We start from the raw sequence: 23,545 nt of genomic DNA, 5'->3' as shown, positions 1-23,545 counted from the left end.
CTGCACTACTAAACGTAGAATATAGAATTGCAAACAAAGTATGTGCTCTTTTGTGGCTGGGAAGAGAAAAGTAGTGTACAAGTTTTTTTTTGGTCGGGAGAAAGCAATGTACTTCAAAAGTAAATTAAGAATGTTAAGACAACTCGTAAATTGTCTACATATGTATTTGTATATGTGTATGTGACAAGAGAGAGTTTCTTTTCTTTTCCTTTCTTAATTTTCCCTCTTCGCTAGGGTTCTTGTGGGGTTTCCATGGCTCAAGAGTCAAGTCCATATGGATTCCAAGCTTTGAATTGAATTTAAGCTAAGCTTCTTCACTCAAATATATCGTGACAAACTTGTAGGACCATACAAGCCACATTTCTACAGGTTAAACTCTTGTCTTGGTCAAAGAATCCTCCGAATGAAGCTACCTTGTGTCACAAACTCTACCCTCAGTTCCTCCAATGTTGTCTCCACCTGTGATTTAGATTTCTTACATATAAAGTATAAACTGGTCTAAGTCATGGAAAACCCCTATTGATCACTAGTTATTTTACAAGATAAAAACAAAATAATCAATAATAATCCTCTATCGACTCAATTGAAATGACATCCCCATTGTCCTTGTGTGTTACAACTTAGAGCTTACTCAGTCCCTAGATCGGGGCTTGGACTTTGAAAAATTGCCCCCCATTCAAAATACATCCAAAATTTATATTAATGTGTTGATTAGAAACATCATTTAAACTATATAGTATGTACAAGATTATATATTATATAATTAATCACAAGGTTTTAATATAAGTTTGAAAATGAAGCTTTCTAGCGATGTTTCTCAATCATTAAGCAATAACATTTTCGTCGCCAATCTTATTGTCGGGATCGAAATTGATGTTTGAACGCCTAAACAGTATTCCTTACAAGCATGGTCTTGACAGGGACTTGACCTTCGGTTTAGGATTTTCAAATTTACAGAAAACGTCCATGCATGATGTATTTCCCCATGTTTTGCAAGAGATCCCTTCCAAGTTCAACACAATTATTGCATTGTGATCTAGGGCTGAGATGGGTTGGATTAAGACATTGTAATCATGCCTGATACCTCAGAGAATTTGCGTGACCAAATCAATTAAACAATGAATGTAAGTTCTAGTATTCTAGCCAGACTGAGAGCAAGAAATTCATGGACTCAATAAAGAAAACCCTTAGATAATCCTGCAATCATCCACACACGTGCAATGGCCCCATATGCAACTTGGGTGTCGGCTTGACTGGTCTTAGAGGGACACATTTCAGCATCAATTTTCCAGCTCCATCTTTGTCCATGGTCACCATATAATGTTCTCCTTGAAGCTACAAGAAGACATTAGTTTTTAATGTGTGAGCTAAGCTAATTAAGAAATACCTCGCGTGGCTTTGCACTTGTAGATTCTTAGGGTTTTTATTTCTTTTAATTTTGTCTACTTCTACCCAATTCTTTGCTTTAATAATTAAATTAAATTATAGAGATTAGCAAGAGGCATATGTGCGTGCGTGTGTATTCCCTAACGTTGTGGCTTATACGTTTCCCTTTACTTAAATAACTTACATATGCATGTGGTAGAATGTGATGAGAATTTACAATGCAAATTACTGCATGTGTGTATATAGTAAGATTTGTGAGCAAAGTAATATTGGGAGTTTTCATCTATTTACGTGTAAGCACCCCTCATTTGTAAGGATTTTTTTTTAATTAATTCAACCACAATCTCCATCAAAATTTTACATATTACTAACGGATTGTTTGTTGATATTTAAAAATTAATTTTGTTAAAAAAAACATTTATTATAAACTCTTAGAGAGTTACTATTCATCAAAAGACTTATCGTTAATGATTTTTATTATATCAGTCATTTTGTTGATAATATAAACACTGATCGATTTATAGACTGAAAAAGCATGTAGAACAAAAAACATTTATCGTTATTATCCCATCAGTAATTCTATTGGTGAGCATGTTTTATTACTTATAAAGAAAACTATTTATAATTTTATCAATAATTTATTTTGTATTACTATAGATTGAAATTGTTAGTAATTGATATATTATTAATAGTAAGGTCATGCAATTTCCTTTCAAACTCTCTGAAACTCTATAAAAAATTTAGTCCTTTGATGATTATGTTCGTAACAATGAATATCATTTCATATAGTTTTTTTTTCTAACTCTTTAGAACTTTCCTATAAATTTAATCCGTCAATAATTATGTTCATAATTTCTTTAATATTGTTTTTTAAATCAAATAAACAAACTAGAAAAAAAAATTCAAATAAACAAGCTAGAAAAAAATTAAAAGAAATAAAACTAAAATAAAAAACCAAATATTTATTAAAAATTATTAGTTTTATTTTTATTATTGATGAAATCAGTTTTTTAATCATGTAACACATTCCATTGATTTTGTTATTTCCAAAACTATTAAAATATCATGTAAAAATTTTCAAAATGCAAGTGACTATATAACAAAGAGGTTCATATATATATATATAGTACTCATATAATTGGTAAAACCGTGATTCTACTCAATAGAGCGAGTAAATATTTGCCTTGTTTAACTATATAATTGCTGTGCTAATTAATATTATCTCACGAGAACCCTTCTATTCTGCTATCAATAATTTTAACCATCCAAAGGCAAGTTAATTAAGGCTTCCAAGCACAATTAATTAAGAAAAATTAACGAAAAGGACATAATTGGTTTGAGTAATTAAAATCTGTGCAAAGATTATTTGACCAATCTTGGAACTTTCGTTTCATTCATGTCTTGTAAGCTTCTTAGTTCTCGAGTTGATATCTCGATTTGATTTTTTTTATGCATTGTCGGTCCAAAATTAATTATATAACGCTGTCCTACCAAACTTATTGCCGGTGTGACCTTTACTTTATCGTTTTGCAGCATGCTCTGCTCAAATTTCATAAGGTACTATGGCTCCTATTTCGTAAACATCATCTCCACCCATAGATTCACCGATATTCCTTCATTATTTTTATACTAGTTTAGTGACCCGTGTAATTGATAACAACTAGAAAAAAAATTAAAAAAATAAATATGACAACTAAAAAAAATTATGAGACTATTATGGGTTTTTAAGAAGTAATTTTTTTTTAATAATTAAGCTAAATCTTGATTAATTTAAAAAAATAATAACAACAAATAAAAAAATATTATATTGATCAAAGCTAGGTTAACACGTGAAACTCGTAATTTAAACATGAAATATATCTAGATTACATGTTTATTGCGTGTTCTAAATCATGAAGTTGAGATAATTCAACATAAAAAAATTGATGATAAATAAAAAAATTAAGATATTTAATATTATAACACAAATTATTCACTAGCTATAAGTAGTTCAAATAATTATTTTTTCTAGCACAAAATAATTAATAAATAAGTGTTATTAATATGTTTTTTGATATTATGTAAGAAAATATAATTATAAATAACAAATTTAATGCTTATATATAATAAAAATTATAGCTTATAAATGTTAATAAAGATACCTAAGATCCCAAACTAATTTTAAAGTATTAGAAAAGAAAACTTCATCTTTCTCCATTTGTTTTTGTGTGTTTTCTCATTTTATTTTTGTCAAATTACCTTTAAATGTGATAATATAAAATTCAAAATGTGTTCTTGATGGATAATATAAAAAATTTATGAAAAGAGCAAAATTCAAACATTTTGAAATTATAAAAGCAAAATTAGATACGTGCAAAACCGTGGCGATAGAAGTGGAAGCTGGTGAATTATGGGGACAAATGTACAATTATTTATTTAATAATAATAAAACTAAAAAAAAAAAAGAATCAAGATCACCACTCGTGCGGCGTGTCAGCATCAGGATCAAGGGATGGATGGCATCGGTGAATGCGTGTATATTCTATGGGGCACGTGCACAGCAATCCCGAGGAATCGACCAAGTTCATCTTTATTACACTCCTGTTTTTTTTTTTTTAATTAATTAATTTTATTTAACTTGGTAGGGGTGGGAGTGTTTGCTTCACCGAAGATTATATATTATATAATTCAATTTTGAAGGAGAAAAGTTTTCATCACATGAGAGTTCGGCAAGTCCCTTGCTGGGATCATTTTCGAATAACAACAAAATAGAAGTCTTTGTACCTTAAAAAATAATATTTGCGCTTGTATTATTTAATACGACAAACAATCTTCTATTGAATAACCTCATGGGGTAAGTTTGATGGTGAAAAAATGTTTTTTTTTCTTTTTTGAAATTAGAATCCTGAGATTGATATTATATATACATGGAGCTAAGGTTTTCTTCTTCGGTTTAGGTTTATATAGTGTCTTCTCATCCATAATTTGCACAAAAATAGAAAAAATATATATAGAAACATCATATATATAGAAACATCATATATATATATATATATATATATACATAACTTAATCTCGAGTGAAAAATAAGAAGGGATAGCACTCAAAAATTATAATTTAAAAGCATCTTTACTAGAAGGTTTCAATCACAGAAAAGGTATAATGAGTTTTAAAATAACAAGTCCTTTAATAGTTGTGTTTTTTCAGTGCTTGTTTGGCGCAGTGTTTTGAATAATGGAATGGTTGTGTTTTTCAGTGCTTGTTTGGCGCAGTGTTTTAAAAGTATTTTAAAAATATTATTAAAAAATTTTAATATTTTTTTAAATTAATATATTTTTGATATTTTTTAATCATTTTGATATATTAATGTTAAAAATAATTTTAAAAAAATAAAAAAATATATTATTTTTATATATTTTAAAATAAAAAATACTTTAAAAACACAATTACAGCTATCATTTCAAACATATTTTTATTGTATTTTTATTGTATGAGGTGTATCCTTGTAAGCCACCAAAAAAATATGCTACTTTGGACCCTTCACGATTTGGACCAAGATATATAATTACAATTTATTTTTATCTGTATACAGTACAATCCATGGCATTAATCATATATATTTAATGTTACGAATCAAGACTCCGGTTATTGGGGGCCGAAAGGGTAACATTTTTATTTTGGAGGAGTCATTTTCACATGACTCTTCTGAAAAATTCTACAGTCATTTTGAAATTTTTTAGAACCTGGCCCTGGCATTGCCTAGCTCAAACTGAATTCGTCCTTTTTTTTATAAGTAGAAGCATATATAACACCGCCTATTAAGACTAATACGAATAAAAATATGCATAGAAAAATCATCTAGGTGGTGGCCAAATGGTAAGAGTTTGAGATTAAGGGGTTTGTTTCCTCCATGGTTTCAAGTTCGAATCCTTGGTTGCTCATATGATGGTCATTGGAGGCTTACATAGTTGTTAATTTCAGGGTCCGTGAGATTCGTCGTGGTACGCGCAAGCTGACCCGGACACCTACGTTAATAAAAAAAAATATATATATGCATAGGATAATAACGATAATAGTAATAAATATAAAAAATCACCATGAGTTGTGATTTTATAAACCCACAAAACATCCAAATTTGAACACACCATGATTTGAGGCAATCAGATTCAAGTCACAAAATCACGCAAAACATGATAAAAATAAAAATAAAGAGTCCAGCTATGAGGAGAAACAAGATGTCAGGATAAAACGTTCATAAATCTTCATGGTTTGATAGAGTGGGTGGATATATATATATAAACAATTGAAGTATATGCATTTAAATTTGATAAAAAATATGGATGTAACATATCTCTAGCTTAACTAGGAAAGCCAATAATTCTCTTTGTAAGAAATAAAATAATAATTAAGTACATAATTTAATTACTCATTATAAAAAACCACCACAATCCAAAAATTTATAGAAATTATATAAATGATTTTATATTAGTACTCTAACAAATAACCATTTCAAGTAAAAACTATTTAGGTCTAAATCTTACATAAACCTATCACTATCTTTATTTAATTTTATTAATTTAATTAAAAAATAAGTATAATAAAATTTAAAAATTTAATCATTTGATAAAGATATTTTAATATTATATTAAAAAATAATCTCTCCTCAGACACTAAATATAACTATGAATGATTGATGGAAAGGTTTATATGCTTACTTGGAATGATGATGAGAAAAAACCATCTGAAAAGCTTAAGTTAATTATTGAAGGAGTTTTAAAATGATTTTATATCAATTCTCTGGACACAACTCTTGGAATGATGAAGAAGTATATTATATATAGACACACTTGGAATGATAACCAAAGATTGATGAAAAGGCAGGAGCTAGTATATATCCTGGCCCATTGTATAGCCTGAACACAATGGAGCTCAATTAAGAACCAAAAAGGAAAAAAAGAAAAGAAAAGAAAAAGAAATAAAGGGGATCATGCATCGACGATTCCCTAATGATTTTGTACTGTTCATGGTTACAAGCTGAAGTCATGTCTTTCACCATGGAGCTCACAGCTCAACTAGAAGAATATCTATATAAATTCTTCCATCCTTCGAGTAGGAATAAAAAATGAAAAAGAAGGTAAAAAGAAGAAGAAGAAATAGGCCTGTAGTTACGAAGCTAGTCGCCTAAATTCTTTAGGCCTTCTGCGTAGCTAAAGGAGGGATGTTTTAATATCGAACTAAGCTCCTTTTTGGTATTTTCATATTCCGGGGTTAGGTAAAATTTCAATTTTTTTATTTAAAATTATTTTTTAATATTTTTGAATCATCTTTACATGTTACGCATGTTGGTATAAAAAATTATTTTTTAAAAATAATATTTATATTTATAAATAAAAAACACTTTAAAAAATAACCAAAACCACGTAATTCTCAACAACAAAGCATTATTATTATATTATTATTATTATTATTCCTAATTCTCCGTAACAAAGCATTATTATATTATTATTATTATTATTATTTTCTTTGGGAATTGGGGAAGGAGAGAATGGAGGGGGTGGAAGATATTGAAGCAGTATATACACAGGGATAGGCTTTATATTTTTGGAAAAAGAAATGCAAACAAGGGAGCCTTTGGAATGCTAAAAGGTCTACCAGGAGTTTTTCTTGTAATTTTAAATTCTGGATTCAAAGATTAAACAAAGTTTATAGAGATGAGTTCATGGTGTGCTGCTTTTAAGATTAGTTGAACCCCTCCTACATTATTGTCTTAAAGGAGAGATTATGTGAATTTAATAATTCCATAAATTAATTTAGCATGCCTTCTTGTCTCCAAGATCACTCTTCCTTTTCTTGCTCAAGTGGCCAACAAGTACACATGGATTGATAGCCCATTTCCCATGGTGGGACTAATGGCTGCCAATGAGGTCGACGCCATGCAAGAACCCCAGTTGAAACGTCCAGCTCATGTGCTGCCTTCCAGCAGTGGTCCATGGGATTCATACCCTTGTCTGCCTTGAACGTTCCATTGTGGGAAATTAATTGCTGCAATTTTATACTGTATGATGCGCTCTGGAGGTATTTAATTTGTTTTATTTGTAGGTCACTTTTGAGCATCCCATCAATCGGGCAATGTAGAGCCCTTATTAAGACATAATAAGCGCACATTATGATCAACTTGTAGGACATTTATCACTAGCCTCCAAGACAAAAACATTAGCCAAGGAATTGAACATAAATTAACAATATTATCACCTTAATTAATTTGTCAGTTAGTGAGTACTCCTTGGTTTAAATTCTCGATAGTCCAACCCCGTTAGCACTTATTTCTTTCATTAATGCCATATTTACTTTCAATTCTTTTAATAAATTAACGAACGTTTTATTTCTTAGTTAATTTCTTTCAATCAAATTCTAGATTTATTTTTAATTGTAAACTCATATTGTTTTTACTTAATGTTAACAAAACCAACCTTGCTAATGTATTTTTTAAAATCACTGCTCACCTTTGATTTTGGAAGTGACATGTTAATTATCATCAAACGTTCGAGTCATTTTATATTGTTAATTACACACATCTAATTCATTACTTGATTAATCACTAATCCAGAGCTGAAACACACTATTGAACAAATGATTAAAAACTTACTATACACATAGTTGAATTGAAAAAAAAATCACCAGAACTCTAATTACACTCATCGGATACATCAATATTATAGTCTAATGTACTCACTAATAAAACATATATATGATGTTCACAATTTAATCTAATAAAACATATATATGATGTTCACAATTCTACATGAATAAAAAAAAATATGATCTTCATTTTTTCAGTAGTATCAAGTACTCAACTCAGCTTCCTTCATAATTCCCTAAATGAATTTCAATGGGTTAGAGTTAAATATTGCACCTAAAACCACCACTGCCATATGAGCAGAAATCATAACTCGTGGGTCTTTTGTAATGCGGCTCAACTATTTTTTAATGTATTTTTGAAATTAATTTTTGCATGAAAAATACTAAATTAATATTTTTTTAAAATGATTTTTGATAGGCTTCAACTTAATTTCATGAAAAATACTAAATTAATATTTTTTTTAAATGATTTTTGATAAGCTTCAACTTAATGTGTCAATGTTATATATATATATATATATATATTTTAAATATATATATATATAACATTGAGACATTAAGTTGAAGCCTATCAAAAATCATTTAAAATATATATATATATATAATTAAGAAATATTTTATATCACACTAAAAAAAAAAACTGTAAAGTGACCAGCTAATGGCTAGAAAGGTTAATTATGAGGAGGGAAAACTGTAAAGTGACCAACTCATGGCTAGAAAGGTTAATTATGAGGAGGGAAGACAGTATAATTTTACTGTATAGTTCAAAAAGCTTTGCCGTGGCATACATACATTATGGTATTGTGCACAGTTGTTAAGCATTATTAACTCGGAAGTGGCTAAGATCATCTGATAAGCAATAAGTTGCAGAGAGATACTACAAATAATTCACTTCCTTCAATTACAGTAGAAGTTCTAAAAGAGTGCCTTAACATCAGAGGGGAGGGGTGGGGTGGGGTAGGGGTGTTAAGCTAGCTAGGGTGTCATTATTAGGGTTGGATGTGGGGCCTAAGTGCACATTTGGGAAAGGGCTACATGTTGGTGCCTATGTGTGACAGGAGAAAGTGACTGAAAGTGATTAATGATTATATATATATAAGATTAGTTAATGATAATAGTACAGTATTGCTCGACAAGCTGTGCTTAAACAAATCAGAGACTGTAAAGGGGAAGCCTTCTCTCTCTTTCTACTATATGCCCTTCACTTATAGGCAAGTGTTCTATTCCAGTGTCACTATCCCTTGTTTCTTTCATTCTTGGAATATATGCTTCTCTTCTTGTTCCTCCACGGTCTGATTATCTGTACTTAATCAGTGTTAAGAATCCCTTAATCACAATCCACCAATTAATGTTTTCCCTAATAACAATAGTTGTTTCCCTAATGGATCTGGTTTGAGTGATCTTGTGCCACCTACCTGTCGAAGCTCTCAAGCTTAACTTATTGAAAGATTGCAAAATAAAAAAAAATAAAAAACTATTGAAAATTGTTCATTTTCGATCCTCACTGATCATTTCCATGTCACGAAGTTAAAGTTCCATTGCTTACCATTAACTTGTAGCACTCGGTTTGGTCAGCTTTCCTGCTCAATGCATTTGGTCAGCAAGTTGTTGTTATATTCCAAATAATTAATTACATGTTGTACACCAAGATTAGACCTTATAATTTGATTGTACCCTCTTAATCTCAAAATGATCACGATAAATCTTTTTAAGAACCAAGAGAAGTCACGAGTACTCCAAGTTACATAAAAAATGCAATTCTCGAACCAAAGATGTCGCTAAGAAAAGAAGATTAGGCCCAAGTCACCGATTATGATGATGATTTTACCAGGAGCATTATTTCCTTATCTTTTGCTTTTTGAAAATACATGTCCTTGTTTCAGAACTATTTTATAGTTTTATGAACTCAATAAGAGAATCGATCGAACAACGGCCAATCATCTAGAATTAAACTATTTTATAGTTTTGTATGTCCTTGCAAGGAGTTGAGCGTCAAGCTAACCTTCTACTTAATTTGAACTTGATTGTAATTATCCAACATTTTGGCTTTAATCTCTTTCTTTGTGGGATTAGTATTCGGATGCAGATAAATACACGCATCACTAATTTGGTTCCTCTTTTCTATCATGTTTCTTTCTGATTTTTCTTATCTTATTTGTAATGCATACATTTTATTTTTTTATGAACATTTATTCAACTTTTTAGGTGTCATTTTATACGTGTTTATTTTTTTATTAATACACTTGATTATTATAAAAAAAAATAATATTATGTGTAATCCTTTTATTGGTCACCTGGGATCCGTCGATGTAAAAAGAAAAAAAAAATGATGGAATATAATCTTCCAATCTCCATCATCACCATCATATTTATAGGGTTTTAACCAATGATAGGCTAGGATTTTAGCTTGTAGAAGTGAGTATAATACATCATTAAAATAGCGCTTAATTAGTGCCTTGGAACAAGAACAAACTAGACAAATTAAGATGAAATATGGGGCTTGTACTTCATATTTTAAAAAGACAGAAGATATTCATTTCAAAACTATCTCAATTTATGCAACTAAACATATAAAATTTTTTAGTATTTATTATTTATGTTGTGAAATGCCAATTGAGCTTAGCCTAAACAACCGATTTTATTCTGCAACATTTGTACTGATCAATATCGTTTTCTAGCTTGATAGTTTTTTCCTGATAAAAATGTACTTACCTGATTGGCTAGAATATGTGTCAGAACTTCTATATGGGACTGGTTTTGTTTTGTTTTTGGGTAGATAGAAGCTAGATCAGCATGACCTGTTAAACTCAATCAATCCAACGAACATCTGTTATTGGATTCTGGTTCCAAGCATGTTCAGCTACCTTAACTAACTCGAACCCGACTCTATCTTGGTTCGTACAGGTAATTTGATTACTGCGTGAGGCATGCACATGCTATGATATTCCAACCTGAACATATATTAAGAAGTAGAAGTGTTCTTCACATGTTAGGAAGCTTCGCCTGGACCGCCGATGTTGGTGATTTTGTTTTGTTTCGGACTGAAAGTGTTGATTCTTGACTCTCATGTCATGCAGAGTTGGAAGATTAACTTTGATTCTCCACATGCATAAAAGCATTCATGGAATACAATACTCGATTTATTTTCAGTCTATATATAGAAATCAGATTGCAAAGGAGAATTGAAGTTCCAAGATCAATTATCATGAAGAAATTAAAATTCATGGGAAAATCTCAGTGTATGGGATTAATTAAAACACATGTAATCAATATATTATATAAGAGCTTAGCCTGAAATTATTGCAATTAAGATGCATGGTGTTGGCTAACTTGGTGTAAGACCGAAACTACCATGGGAAAGTGAAAATAATTTAGTGATTATATAAGAGTACTATCGCTAAAGGAAATGAGCATAATTAACTTCATTGTTGACTGTCTAGTCAGATCCTCTGTTTTTCCAGGTCACAGTATCTAATTTCACCTGGAAATTGTGCATAAGGACCACATTTAATGAAATTTAAGCTCCAATAGATCATCAAGCAAATAGAAATGGGTTTGGTTTATGCTAGCTATTTTGCCATATAATTAAAGGGTGTTTAAAGGAATCTCATTCGAGGGCATAAAAAATTTAAGATTGAAAGGTGGAATAGGGGTTTTTTTAAGGAAAAAAAATAATCATTTATGTAGCCCATTAAGGGAACCGGTCGTAGTTAATTATTGATTATTATATGATTCACCCCTTCCTCCTCGAGTGTTTATAAGCATATATGGTGGTAATGCTAGCACAAAGCTAAGACCTAGAAACACAAAAACATCAAAACCCACCTTTGCCTAAAATTATCAAGATGACAGGTTCTGGTTCACCTTGTGGAGCTTGCAAATTCTTGAGAAGAAAATGTGTGAGAGGTTGTGTTTTTGCACCTTATTTCTGCCATGAACAAGGAGCTCAACATTTTGCAGCAATCCACAAAGTTTTTGGTGCAAGCAATGTGTCAAAGTTGCTTGCTCACCTTCCTGTAAGTGATCGTAGTGAAGCCGCAGTCACAATCTCATATGAAGCTCAAGCCAGGCTTCAAGATCCCATTTATGGCTGTGTTTCTCACATTTTTGCTCTTCAACAACAGGTTTGGTACCCTTTGAACTTGTCGATGTTATTTTAATTGATTGTTGAAACCCTAATTAAATCCTTCTTTCCCATCATTTATTAAAATTTCTTCTCACTTTGCAGGTTGTCAATCTTCAGGCACAGCTGGCTTCTCTCAAGGAACAAGCAGCTCAAAGCTTTCTAAATGGCTCTGCCACCACAAACCCTAATGACAAGTACTATGGAAAACCTTCTTATCCACATGAACTGCAAAGCTGGTTCCACTCAGAAAATTCAAGCACAGTGCCGCAATTGAATCCAAATAACCTCACCAATAACATGCCATACTGTGAAAATGGGATCATGGATCCAAACTCCATGGGAAATTATGGAAATTCATCAAGTTCATTTGATAGCTTTGAAGAGGCATCTCATTCCATGTCATCCTTTGACATGCAAACAGACAACTTGCAATGGACTTATCAACATGCTGATGATCTTCAGTCAATGGCCTTTGGCTATACTCAACATTCATGAAGAGATTGGCCAAGGCGCAGGAGATTTATAATTGGTGAAGACAGATTATTGTCAATTTTGTTATTGCTGCTGCATACATTGAAATATGCACCTTTGTTGCTATAAACAAAAGCTAGCTAGGACCCTAGAATTGTTCATACAATCAGAAACCCTAAATCCTCCCTACTATCCTTTTCTTTATTCCAGTGCAATCTTGGATATTGGTATAATAATAGTGGGATTCTCTGAAAGAAGTTAAGAAATTCTGGTTTTATTTCTTGCTGATTTTCCTTGTTTATGGACCTAATGAAGACCTAGATTTCTGACCTAATAATGACAGTTTCCTAGTCTCCCTTTTTTACACTTTCCCTTGGTAAACCTAATCATATTCAGTGGAAAAAAAAGCTCCCATGTGATCTAAATTAATGAACATTTTCTCTTATAAAATGAAGAAAAAATAAGCAATAACTCATTGCAGTATATATTCATGATTTAGGCCTTCAATTAATACAAGACTGTCTGTGTTTCCAGGAGAATAGCATGGATAGTAGTCCGATACCTCCATAGTTGAAAACCTGGTCCTGTTCTCAAGAAATGGATAAGATGCTTGTAGAAGATTGGAATCTGAGCGTTGAACCTACATAGTTTAGCTCACATATAAACTATACAGAGCTTTCCGAGCATGACTCCAGTATTTCCTGAGGTTTGCTTGCTTTGCTAGTGTCTTTGATTATTACAGTATATGTTATTTTTATGTAAGCATTCTTTTAGGAGATTATGGAACATAAATGGCTGAAAGCCAGATGAAGAAAACTTGATCTTATCGAAACAAATTATGCGTTCATGCCTCGAATTCGGAGTGCCTCATTTTCATAAGCATAAATGATCCCGAGAAAATAAATTATTCCCTTCACCTTTCTTAGGTCATTGGGAGTAAGCCTACATGGTCTTCATACAGTCTCATTTTTCATGTTTTGTTTCCCAATGCTTGTTGATTCCTTGCCAAATGCATTTACATTAGGTATGAACACACACATTGTCCAAAAAGATAAGAATTTGCTATTAATATTAATTCGTACGTTCTTATGTCTCCTAACTACTCCTATCAGCATCTTTGCCCTCTTCAGTACCATTGTTAATTAACAATTTGAGCTCGATCTTCCAAATATGACCAATGATATTAGCCTTGTTAGATGTGATCCTCGGGATAGTTTCGAATAAAAAAGCTGCTCGTGCACCTTCGTTCTTTTAAAGATATCTATGCTAGCTTCTATAGGAACTTGCTTTTTGTTATATATGCTCGGTGCAATGACTACATTGAGTCTCTTCTTTTGAAAGCTGAAACCGATGATGTATGCGATTCCTTGTTACATACATTGGTTAATTTAGTATAAGAACTTGGTGTAACAAAGACTGAAAATTTGAGAATTGTATTGGCTAAATCCACATAACTGACACTTGTTTTCGTCACTGGCGGATGAATTTGATATTAGAACTTCGAATCCTTTTCAAGTGAATATATCATGGATTATAATATTGAATTTCAGGGTTGAGTTACTCTGCTTGCTAGACAAAGTTGAAAGAACTCCTACATTGATTTATCAGAATCTCATACATTGATTCATCTTGCTTCTTCATCATGGAAGATGAATGAAGTTTAAACTGGATATATATGTTGAGGAGCAGAACATTTCCATTCTCCATCCTTTGTCAAAGCATCTTGGTGGAACGACTTAAATTGTAATCAATGAGCGTAAAGCGCATACTTCATGAAACTATATATATATATGTATATATATATTATAACTAACGCACGCACGCACACATCTACAGTTGATGAAGCACTATTGGAGAATGAGCAATGTGTGATGATCCAAGTTTGGTGTTAAGCCTGAAACTAATCAATGAAATGCTTGATTTAGTGCTAGTTCTTTGAATGCTTAATCATCAGTATTTCTCCATTTCCCATACTGAATGGACATTATGACTTGTTCTTCCATTTCTCGTCAAAGTGGATATAAAATATATCTGAATATTGTATGCATATGATCATATAAACACTTTTATTTGTATGTACAAGTTTCTGATCCCTGGTTGTTATCCGGTAAGGGATTTAATTGCATTAGCTCGTGTATGCGATAAATTATTAGAATATGTGGGATCCTTCAACTTCTGCATCCAATAACGAGCACAAGATCAACATGGTAGAGAAAATTAAGGTCTTGACTTTAAGCCCATCCTTGGTGAGAAATGATCCCATACATTTGGTTCATATTTACTAGATTTTATTACAGATGTGATACAAGCTATCTATGTTGTCCGAATTCTTACAAATTGGGCTGGTTTAATAACAATTAAGAAATTAAATGGTTGTTCATAACTTAAAGGGCAGATCATTAATTCTCCAAAACCATGGTAATTAAGTGTTTGAAAAGTTAGGTTCATTATTTTTTTTTATATTTGAGTCAAGGGCATTAACATTGAAGATTCTTAGATTGATTTTTATTTTTTTGGGTTGTGAATTGAGAAGTTCCATGGCAAATTTTTATTTGAATTACTCTTTAATAGCAGTCAAGCGGTCAAGAAATGAATCGGGGTGGGAGGACTTTAATTCCTAGTTTGAGGATTACTCTCTTGCATTTCTAACTCACACACAAGTGTATGATTTCTAGTAGACTTTGTATTGGCAGGCTCTCCCTCATGATCTAGTTTCTGAAAATAGCTACTCGCCAATGGATAGCGTCCCGAAATGTGTCCAAGATATTTTTGAAGCCAATTTGCAACAGGCTCGGACTCTCGAAGGGCATACAGCCATTAAAGACGGTCGCTCTTCGGCCTAATAGCAATTCTTTTATTGCCTTTTTTTTTCTTATGTACTTTCGGGATCGGTTCAACTTTAAATACACATTTCAAAGTTAGTTAATTATTTTTAAAAAATTATAAAGATAAAGATTAATTTATAATTTAGACCAATAATTCGGGCCAACATAAATTACAAGCGATGATAATTTTGTGTCTTGACCAAAAAAAAAGGGAAAGAAAATGCAGATTCAACTTACATGAAAGGCCATTCTTCCATCCAAATCAATACGTCATTGACCCCACAATCAAACGGCTAAGTTTGAACTTTGGTGCAAATTCTCCCAGTCAACACTTTGGTACTCTTTCTTTATTTTTATTTATTTTTCTCCCCAACCATTTATTTGATCTTTCTGTTCCCCTTTGTCTTCTTTCTAGTTGTTTAATAATTTGTCTATTTCTTAGGAGCAAATTGAAACATCACGAACACTTGTCTGGCTGTCATGTGAATGAAAATTGCTTTACAACAAGCAAGTTGTACCATAAATTCCTTTTCATTTTCTTAGGGTAACACAATTTTATTTTTTTTGAATGGAGTAGATGCATGGTCCACTCCTCATACACTTCTGAAAATCTAGCCAGCTTGATAATTTTATGGTGCATTTTTTTTATTATTATCTTTTTAGAAGGCTAGGCCCTTGCACTAAACCATGGAGGATAATTATTTCCCTTATATATATATATATATATATATATGTTTAACACCATCAAAATCTTAATTTATCTCAAGTTGTTCAGGTCTACATGATAAGTGATTATTGACCAATTAAATTTAGCAAGAGCCCCCTTTCGAATTTCCCATATCAATACCATATCTTCTCTGCCTCTCAGACCTGTGAATCAAACAGAACACTTGACCCAAAATTTTGTCCACAGCTAGCGAATCCTTTAAATAATTTTGCACTATATATTTTGACAGAGACAAAAATAATGCTGGTAGGAACAAGTGTTTGTCACGGTTCCAACACCATTAGCATGCGCTCCTCCCCTTTAAGAAGAGACCATTGAAAAGAAGAGAGACCACATAGCTTCTTTTCTCTTTTGATCTCTTTAGTTAAATTCATTGGCTGTGTTTACTAAAGTCCAGTCCTTGTTTCTTGTCTTCTCTTTTTAGGTTCTCAGACAACGAACTTTCTCGAGACACATCTCTTCCGAGAGCCCACATTCTACCATTTAATATACATCTCATTAATTAATGGGATCGATGGATACCCTTTGGAATAATATGATTATCACTTTCTCAAGTGCAATTAATGGAGTCCAATAGAGGAATGTATAATAACAGATTCTACTTCTGTTCTCTCCTTTTTGTTTGTGTTCGATTGTCCAATTGTAAAGACTGGGTGTGAAAGTTGTTAGTCGATGCTTGACTTGAAATGGTTATAACTTATAATATACACTTCTATATATTATATATATATATATATACCTCATGGTCATGGGCTCGAAGAACCTGGGATTTTATTAATATTATCCAATGCCGCTTGACTGAGTAAGGTTATCGATTCTTTTTGAACACTTTGTTGCAGAGATGCAGAGGATAAGGATAGTTAAGTGCAACACTCGTTACCTTTTCTTCGTCGCTGGAACCCCAATTTTTGACCTGTACCCCCAATTCGGAGAAAAAAATAAATAAAGGGAGAGGGGTCATAAGAATTCTGGAAAATGTGAAAATAGGCCTTCAAGTACAGCAAAGTACCTTCAAGACAAGCAAGCATAACAAACGACCTTACAGAAAGGACATATGCGTCCCATGAAAGAAGGATTGGAGGTGATGGTCTTTCCAATCTTGCTAATGAAGTCTTTTCGAGTAAATTTAATTGGACCACTCGTCTCTTACAACCAATCTTGCTAATGAAAGAGGGTTCATTTCCCCTCTTTCGTTCTTATTCCTTGAAAAAAATTCTTTTTTAAATCCAATCCAGACAAATGATCAAGGTAAACTATTGAATCACCGGTTATTGGTTGAAACAATGGTTCGAGATATTGTATTATTATCTAAAATATTTTAGAATCCTAATAAACTCTTCTAGAAACTTTATATCTATTTATATTAAAAAAAATAATAAAAGATATATTTTTATAAACTTTAAAAGTAGAGTCCATGAAACATGCTAAATTAATTTATATTGTTTAAATGCAATGTTTTGAACGTGCTAACATATTAATGATTTCTTTAATATGCTTCAACGTGCTAACATATTAACATATTAATGATTTCTTTAATATGCTATGTTGTTATGTCTGAGTTTGATTTAAAATTTATCAAATATGCTAGCAAGGTTGATGCTTTTTTGTTTTTGCATGTTTTTAGGTTTTTGAGTTTTATTTAATACTGGTTGAAGGTTTAGGAAAACATTTTGAATCTAAATTGCATAAATATACAGGTTGTTTTAGGTTGATAGTTTTTAAGCTTGAAGTTTTTGCATGTTCGTGATGATTTATTATTTTTATTAGTTCTTTTTTATTTAAGTATTCTTAGTTATGATAATGTGGATTGTTGAAATCAAAAAAATCAAGTTTGGAGTCCAGCGTCGATGACATATTTTTATGAGTTTTAATCTTAAAGTTTTAGTTTTAAATTGAAACTTATTTTTCAGAAAACCATGATATTTGAGGAATAATCAAAGTGAACTAACACTTGATTCTTGATCTATGCTTCATAACGATTAGAAACCTTGCTTTTTATTTTTTGAAATTTAGTTTAGTTTGATGTTCATATTGTTGAGTTTAAGTTTGAGTATTCTTTGTATTCATACTTTTTCTATTTGATCTATTTTTCTTAAGAAATTTTTAATTTTTATGTTTTTACTTATGTGGAGTCTATTTTAAGTTTGAATCTTTATTTTGGTTTGTTTCTAGGTTAACTTGTTCGAATAAACCCTGATCGAGTTAGTCCATTCAGGTCAACCTAGTCAGTTCAAAATTGGGTCAGTCATTAGACCTTACTTGATTTGCTTTTTTGGTTAAGGTTTCTTTGGTTTAAGGATGTGTTTAGCAAAGACCTTTAAGGCTTGTTTTGAATAGTTTTATTTCAAGAAAAATTAAGTTTTCACCCAACATGGCCTTACAAAAATATAAAAAATTAATATAATAATAAAAAATATCTTTTTGCATATTACATATAGTCAAGTCTCTCAAAAATACAAAAAAATCATAACTTCCCCAAAATACATGTTGTGTGTTTAGTTAGTGTGCATGTGCGCATGCTCGCGCATTCATTTTAAATTTAATAATCAATTTATTAAATTTATGAAAACTTGGTTGATATTTTAATAACCCCATAAACCATTAATTCATGGAATTAATGGTCAATATTTTGGTATAAATATTAAACTTATAAATAAGATGGTATTTAAATATCAAGAGTTGATCATGAAATTCTCATAATTATTTTAAATATTTACAAATTTTAAATTGGGACTATTTTTTTATCGCAATATACAAATTAAGAGCCCATAATAGCAAGGTTGTCGGTTCCGTTTCATTCGGAATGACCGAAACATTTCATACCAATTCAAAAAAGAAACAAAATTAAACAATTTTCATCTCATTTCAAATCTCGGTCCGTTTCAGATCTTTTGGCTAAATTTCAGCAGAAATGTTCCAGTTTCATTCTACATGTTCCGTTTCAGTCTTAAAAAGTCATTGAATCAAATTGAACATGGTTCAATTTAATTAATTAAAGCATGCAAGTATAAAAGCTATTTTTCATTATTATTTTTAATAATAATGATATTAAAAATAATATTAAAATTTATTATTACTATTTTCATTAACAATGATACTAATTTTTTAAAATTAGATTTATCACTATATATAATTTATACTCATGTTGTTTTTTTCATGTTTATACTTTGTAGGAATTTGAGCAAAATAAGGGATGTTTTAAATTTTATTAGCCTTAATAACATTGACTTAGCTTTATATTTAAAATATTTATGTTCAAACATTTTAATTTCATAATATTTTGATATTTTATTTAAGTTGAATTACTTTAAGTTAAAGATCTATTTAATCTTGACTATTTAGAAATATTTTATAAGTTATAATTAATTTATCTTTAATTTGAATTATGTTTGTTGAATATATATATATAAACAGTACAACCCTGAAACGGCACGCCGAAACACTCTGAAACTGAAACATTCAATTCCAATTACAAAAACAAAACACCTACCAAAACAAAAATGACAACCTTGAATAATAGATTCAAATTATTAGATGTATTCAAAAAAATGACAACCTTGCATAATAGATTCAAATTATTAGATGTATTCATAAAAATAAATTCTTATCCTAAACCATATACAGGCTATCAAATAAAAACTAATCAAAATATTTAAATCATGTAATACAGTATATTTAAAATAAAATGTAATAGAGTAACTAATATTTTTTCTAACTATAATCAATCTTTTATCCTTAAAATCTCTAATAAAACTAATATATTTAAATTTTTTAATAGTCATGAATCAAATAACTGCGAAGGATTTCTTGATCATATGACAACTATTATAACACCATCATTATTGCCTTAAAACAAAAATACAAATACATTTTCAAGTTTGATGCATGGAATTCCTTCTCCTCCTCCTTCAGCACCATGATTTGAAGAGAAATTGACATTTATAAAACGCAAACTTTCTCTCCCATTAAAGGTCCTCTCTATCTCTCTGGACGACGGGGTCTGGGCACACAACACGATATCAATATTGAAGCTGCAACAAACAAGTTCGGCAATGTCGTCTTCCTTCACAATAGTAATTAAACACATCCACTCAATGTACATGAATTAACAATTCATTTCTTGTTTTTTGGACAATGGCTTCGTTAATTTAGTTCGTTTTTTAAATTGCTTTTCATTATTTAAAGATTTTAGAGAGCAAAACAACCCTCCATCTTCTTACTCGGTTAAACAAAACTTGTTAAAGCTAGCTACTTGATCATGGTGTAGCCCAATGCATTCAATCAAGGGAACACTTTGTCTACATATATGGATACAAGGTCATAGATTATACGGACTAAAATCACATAAGAGTATTTTTGTTAGGTAAACCTACTTATTACGACATATAAACCCGAGACAAGTAGGGCCATTAAAGGGTACTATCCACAAGGGTGCTTGCCTCTGCCCTTAACTACAATCATAGCATTCATCTCCTCTCTAATTACCAGATCCCCATTTCTTGCGATGAAATTTTCCTAAGTTATAATTGGAATTGATGAAAGGGCAGCCGGGGCCAATAATCTTGACAGAGAAGAAAGATAGATTAACCTTGGGATTCCAACTACAAATTAATCTAAGACTGTCATCTCTAGTTAACACCTATAATAGAGGTGGTATGGTATGTTTTTTTGGCAAAAGACAACAGAGGGTTCAAATTTGTATCTATATAAGCCTTATTTTATCCCCCAACTTGATAGGTGAAGAATATAGAATATTTTCTCCAAATTATAATATTCATTGCAAGTAAAAGTAAAGAAGAAGAAGAAAGTAAAACAATTGAAAGTTGAGAATCCCATTATTGTTGTTCAGTGAAAACTAAAATATTTTCAGAAAGTAAGTTAAACCACTCTAGCTAGCAATTAAATATTGGTAGTAGCTTATGAGAGGGATGGAGTTTCATTTTCAAGCTGTTACAACGTGATTTTGTGCTGATTGAACAGAAGGGAAATTAATGCCTCTATCAGGCTTTATGATGATCAAAACTGGAGTCTTTTTAGATGGGATCGATCTCAGTATATATACATGATTATCCATTTGATGAGCTAGCGCAGAAATTAAAGAAACATGATAATGTTCATGACGAATTCTGTTAATTAGTTCCTCATCATTCTTAGTGCCAGTGCTTGAAGCTCACCCAAGTCACTATTGTATGGTCTTTTGACCTTGGAACAGGATTGGAATGCAAATTCCTCTCCGCTTTTTATATCTTGCATATCCATCATCCCATGATCAATATTGCTGTTGTTAAGGTCAACCGAATCAAGTGAGCTTTGTGGAGAGATTGGATTGATGTAAGTTTGATAAGATGGAAATGATGACACCCCAGAAATGTTATTTCCTTGCCACTGATGATGCGTCTTCTCTATATTAATGCGTGTTGAATCGATTAGATTTTGTGCTAGTTGAGCCTTCACTTGCATCAACTGTGCTTGTAAGCATGCCACCTACAAAAGCAAAAACAGTTACCAAAAATTAGAACTTCCTTAACTTGTACACTAACACTATATCTGTAAAGATGAAACCTGCAGCTACATGATTTGAGGACCAAGGGCTCACAAGCAAGACCCTCTATCATCAACAGAGAAAAAAAAAACTTGGTGGGTTTCGGAAATAAAATTAATCCTCCCTTGCTAGCCTACGGAAAGAGTTGAACATAACCAAATAAAAAATCCTTAAAAACACAATATAATGCATTAGATTTCAGAGAAAATCATAAATCCTTTTGGAGATGAATAACCAGAATTCTAGAATCCCTTTTCCCAAAAAAAAAAACCAAAATACAGCCAAGGAAAATTTTGTACTGTATACCTATATGATCCATGGTATGCTTGAAAAATATGCTAAAAAAAAGAAAAACATATATATCTATATAAATTGTGAGTAAACAAGATACAAAGAATTCCACAAACCTGTTGCTGCAAGGAAAAAATATGTGCAACACATCCATAAACGGGGTCTCTGATCCTTGCTTGAGCTTCATAGGCAATAGTGACAACCGCCTCATAACGATCGGCAACCGGGACATGCAACAACAACTTGGAAACATTACTAGCACCAAAAACCTTATGAATGGCTGCAAACCTAGCAGTCCCTTGTTCAGAGCAAAAATAAGGTGCAAAGATACAATCGGAGGCACATTTCCTCCGGAGAAACTTGCATGCTCCACAAGGAGAACCAGTGCCAGTGCCAGTGCCAGTCACAGATGATGCCATGATGGGAGAAACAAAAGAAAGAAACAGAGAGAAGAAGAGAATCTTGAAATTTTTTTAAAGGCACACGAGCACACTAGGAAATGGTGCGAAAAAAACGAATGAGGCTAGTGTGTGTGTGGTATGGTTGGCTAGGGGATCAAGTGAGGTGGGGGCTTTAGGAGTAAGGGACATAAAGGATCTCTTATAAGAGTAAATGGGAGACATCGAAGCCCACCATGTAGGGTTTTGAGGGAGCATTTATCAATGGACTTATGCAATATGAGGCTTCTATTTTATTAACAAATATGAGGCTTCTATTTTATTAACAAAGACCAACTCAATTAACATGATTTATACACTAATACTGTCTTATGATTTGATTAATTAATATATTTAATATATAGTTTGCTTTTGAAATTTCTTACTGCTACTTTTTTAAGTTTGATTTTTGGGACGTTTGATTGCTAAGTTTTTATTTTTCCGCCGAACGCCGCACCTGGGAACTGATGTTTTTGTCGCTTTGTGGCTGTGGTGTTAAACCTCCACCTTCCGGTGATTGTTCACCGACAACTAATCTAATAATTTAAGACATCGTGAGTGATTAGTTAAGGACTAATGTGTGTTAAAGGGACGAATTCATGATTACTTGTATGAGTTTCTAAATCTTAAAATTATTTTAATTCAATGATAAGAGTTATCTCATACCAGTTTGTACATCAATTAAACTAAATTTTTATTCTAAACAATCTTGAATATGCATCCTCAAATCAATATAGTGTATTTAAAAAATTTAAATTAACTACAAGTAAATCAGGAATTTTACTCGGGGAATCAAACATTGGAGACATTATTATTTTTCAACTATCAGTTCAATGTCTTAAAAATAGTTATTTTAAGAGTTAAATATAAGCAATTGGATATTTAAGTTTAATTTACGTACAGATTAAGGATTATCTATGACCCCTTGGTTGCGTAGAGAAGCGAAGCTGACTTTTTGAGCCTATGGAAACCTGAGCTCTCATGTCGATCATGTCATGGGATTAGTGCTCGCCTGCCTAAAGTGTGTTCAGTTCTAGAAAAGCTAAGTGAAGTTGGGCGCCTTGCCCTCGTGCAAAGGCTTCGATTTTATTACAAGAGACAAAACACGAGGCAACTCTAAAT

At 31.5% G+C, this 23,545-nt stretch overlaps 2 protein-coding genes across 2 annotated transcripts; one reads left to right on the top strand and one right to left on the bottom strand.

Moving 5' to 3' along the window:
- The first annotated feature begins 11,808 nt into the window (after positions 1–11,808).
- On the top strand, positions 11,809–12,867 carry LOC105128693 (LOB domain-containing protein 29). The gene is made up of 2 exons (XM_011030475.1): positions 11,809–12,128; positions 12,233–12,867. Exons 1-2 carry the CDS (start codon positions 11,850–11,852, stop codon positions 12,623–12,625), a joined length of 672 nt encoding a protein of 223 aa, XP_011028777.1. The 5' UTR covers positions 11,809–11,849; the 3' UTR covers positions 12,626–12,867.
- Positions 12,868–21,166: 8,299 nt separating this feature from the next.
- On the bottom strand, positions 21,167–22,622 carry LOC105128692 (LOB domain-containing protein 16-like). Its single transcript, XM_011030474.1, has 2 exons — positions 22,103–22,622; positions 21,167–21,637 (listed from the first exon to the last, which is right to left on the bottom strand). The coding sequence occupies exons 1-2, from the start codon at positions 22,403–22,405 to the stop codon at positions 21,287–21,289; spliced, it is 654 nt and encodes a 217-aa protein (XP_011028776.1). The 5' UTR covers positions 22,406–22,622; the 3' UTR covers positions 21,167–21,286.
- Between the last annotated feature and the right edge of the window lie 923 nt (positions 22,623–23,545).

The sequence above is a fragment of the Populus euphratica genome, unplaced genomic scaffold, assembly GCF_000495115.2.
Source record: "Populus euphratica unplaced genomic scaffold, PopEup_1.0 scaffold11.1, whole genome shotgun sequence".
NCBI lineage: Eukaryota > Viridiplantae > Streptophyta > Magnoliopsida > Malpighiales > Salicaceae > Populus > Populus euphratica.
This window is presented reverse-complemented; position numbering and strand designations above follow the sequence as displayed.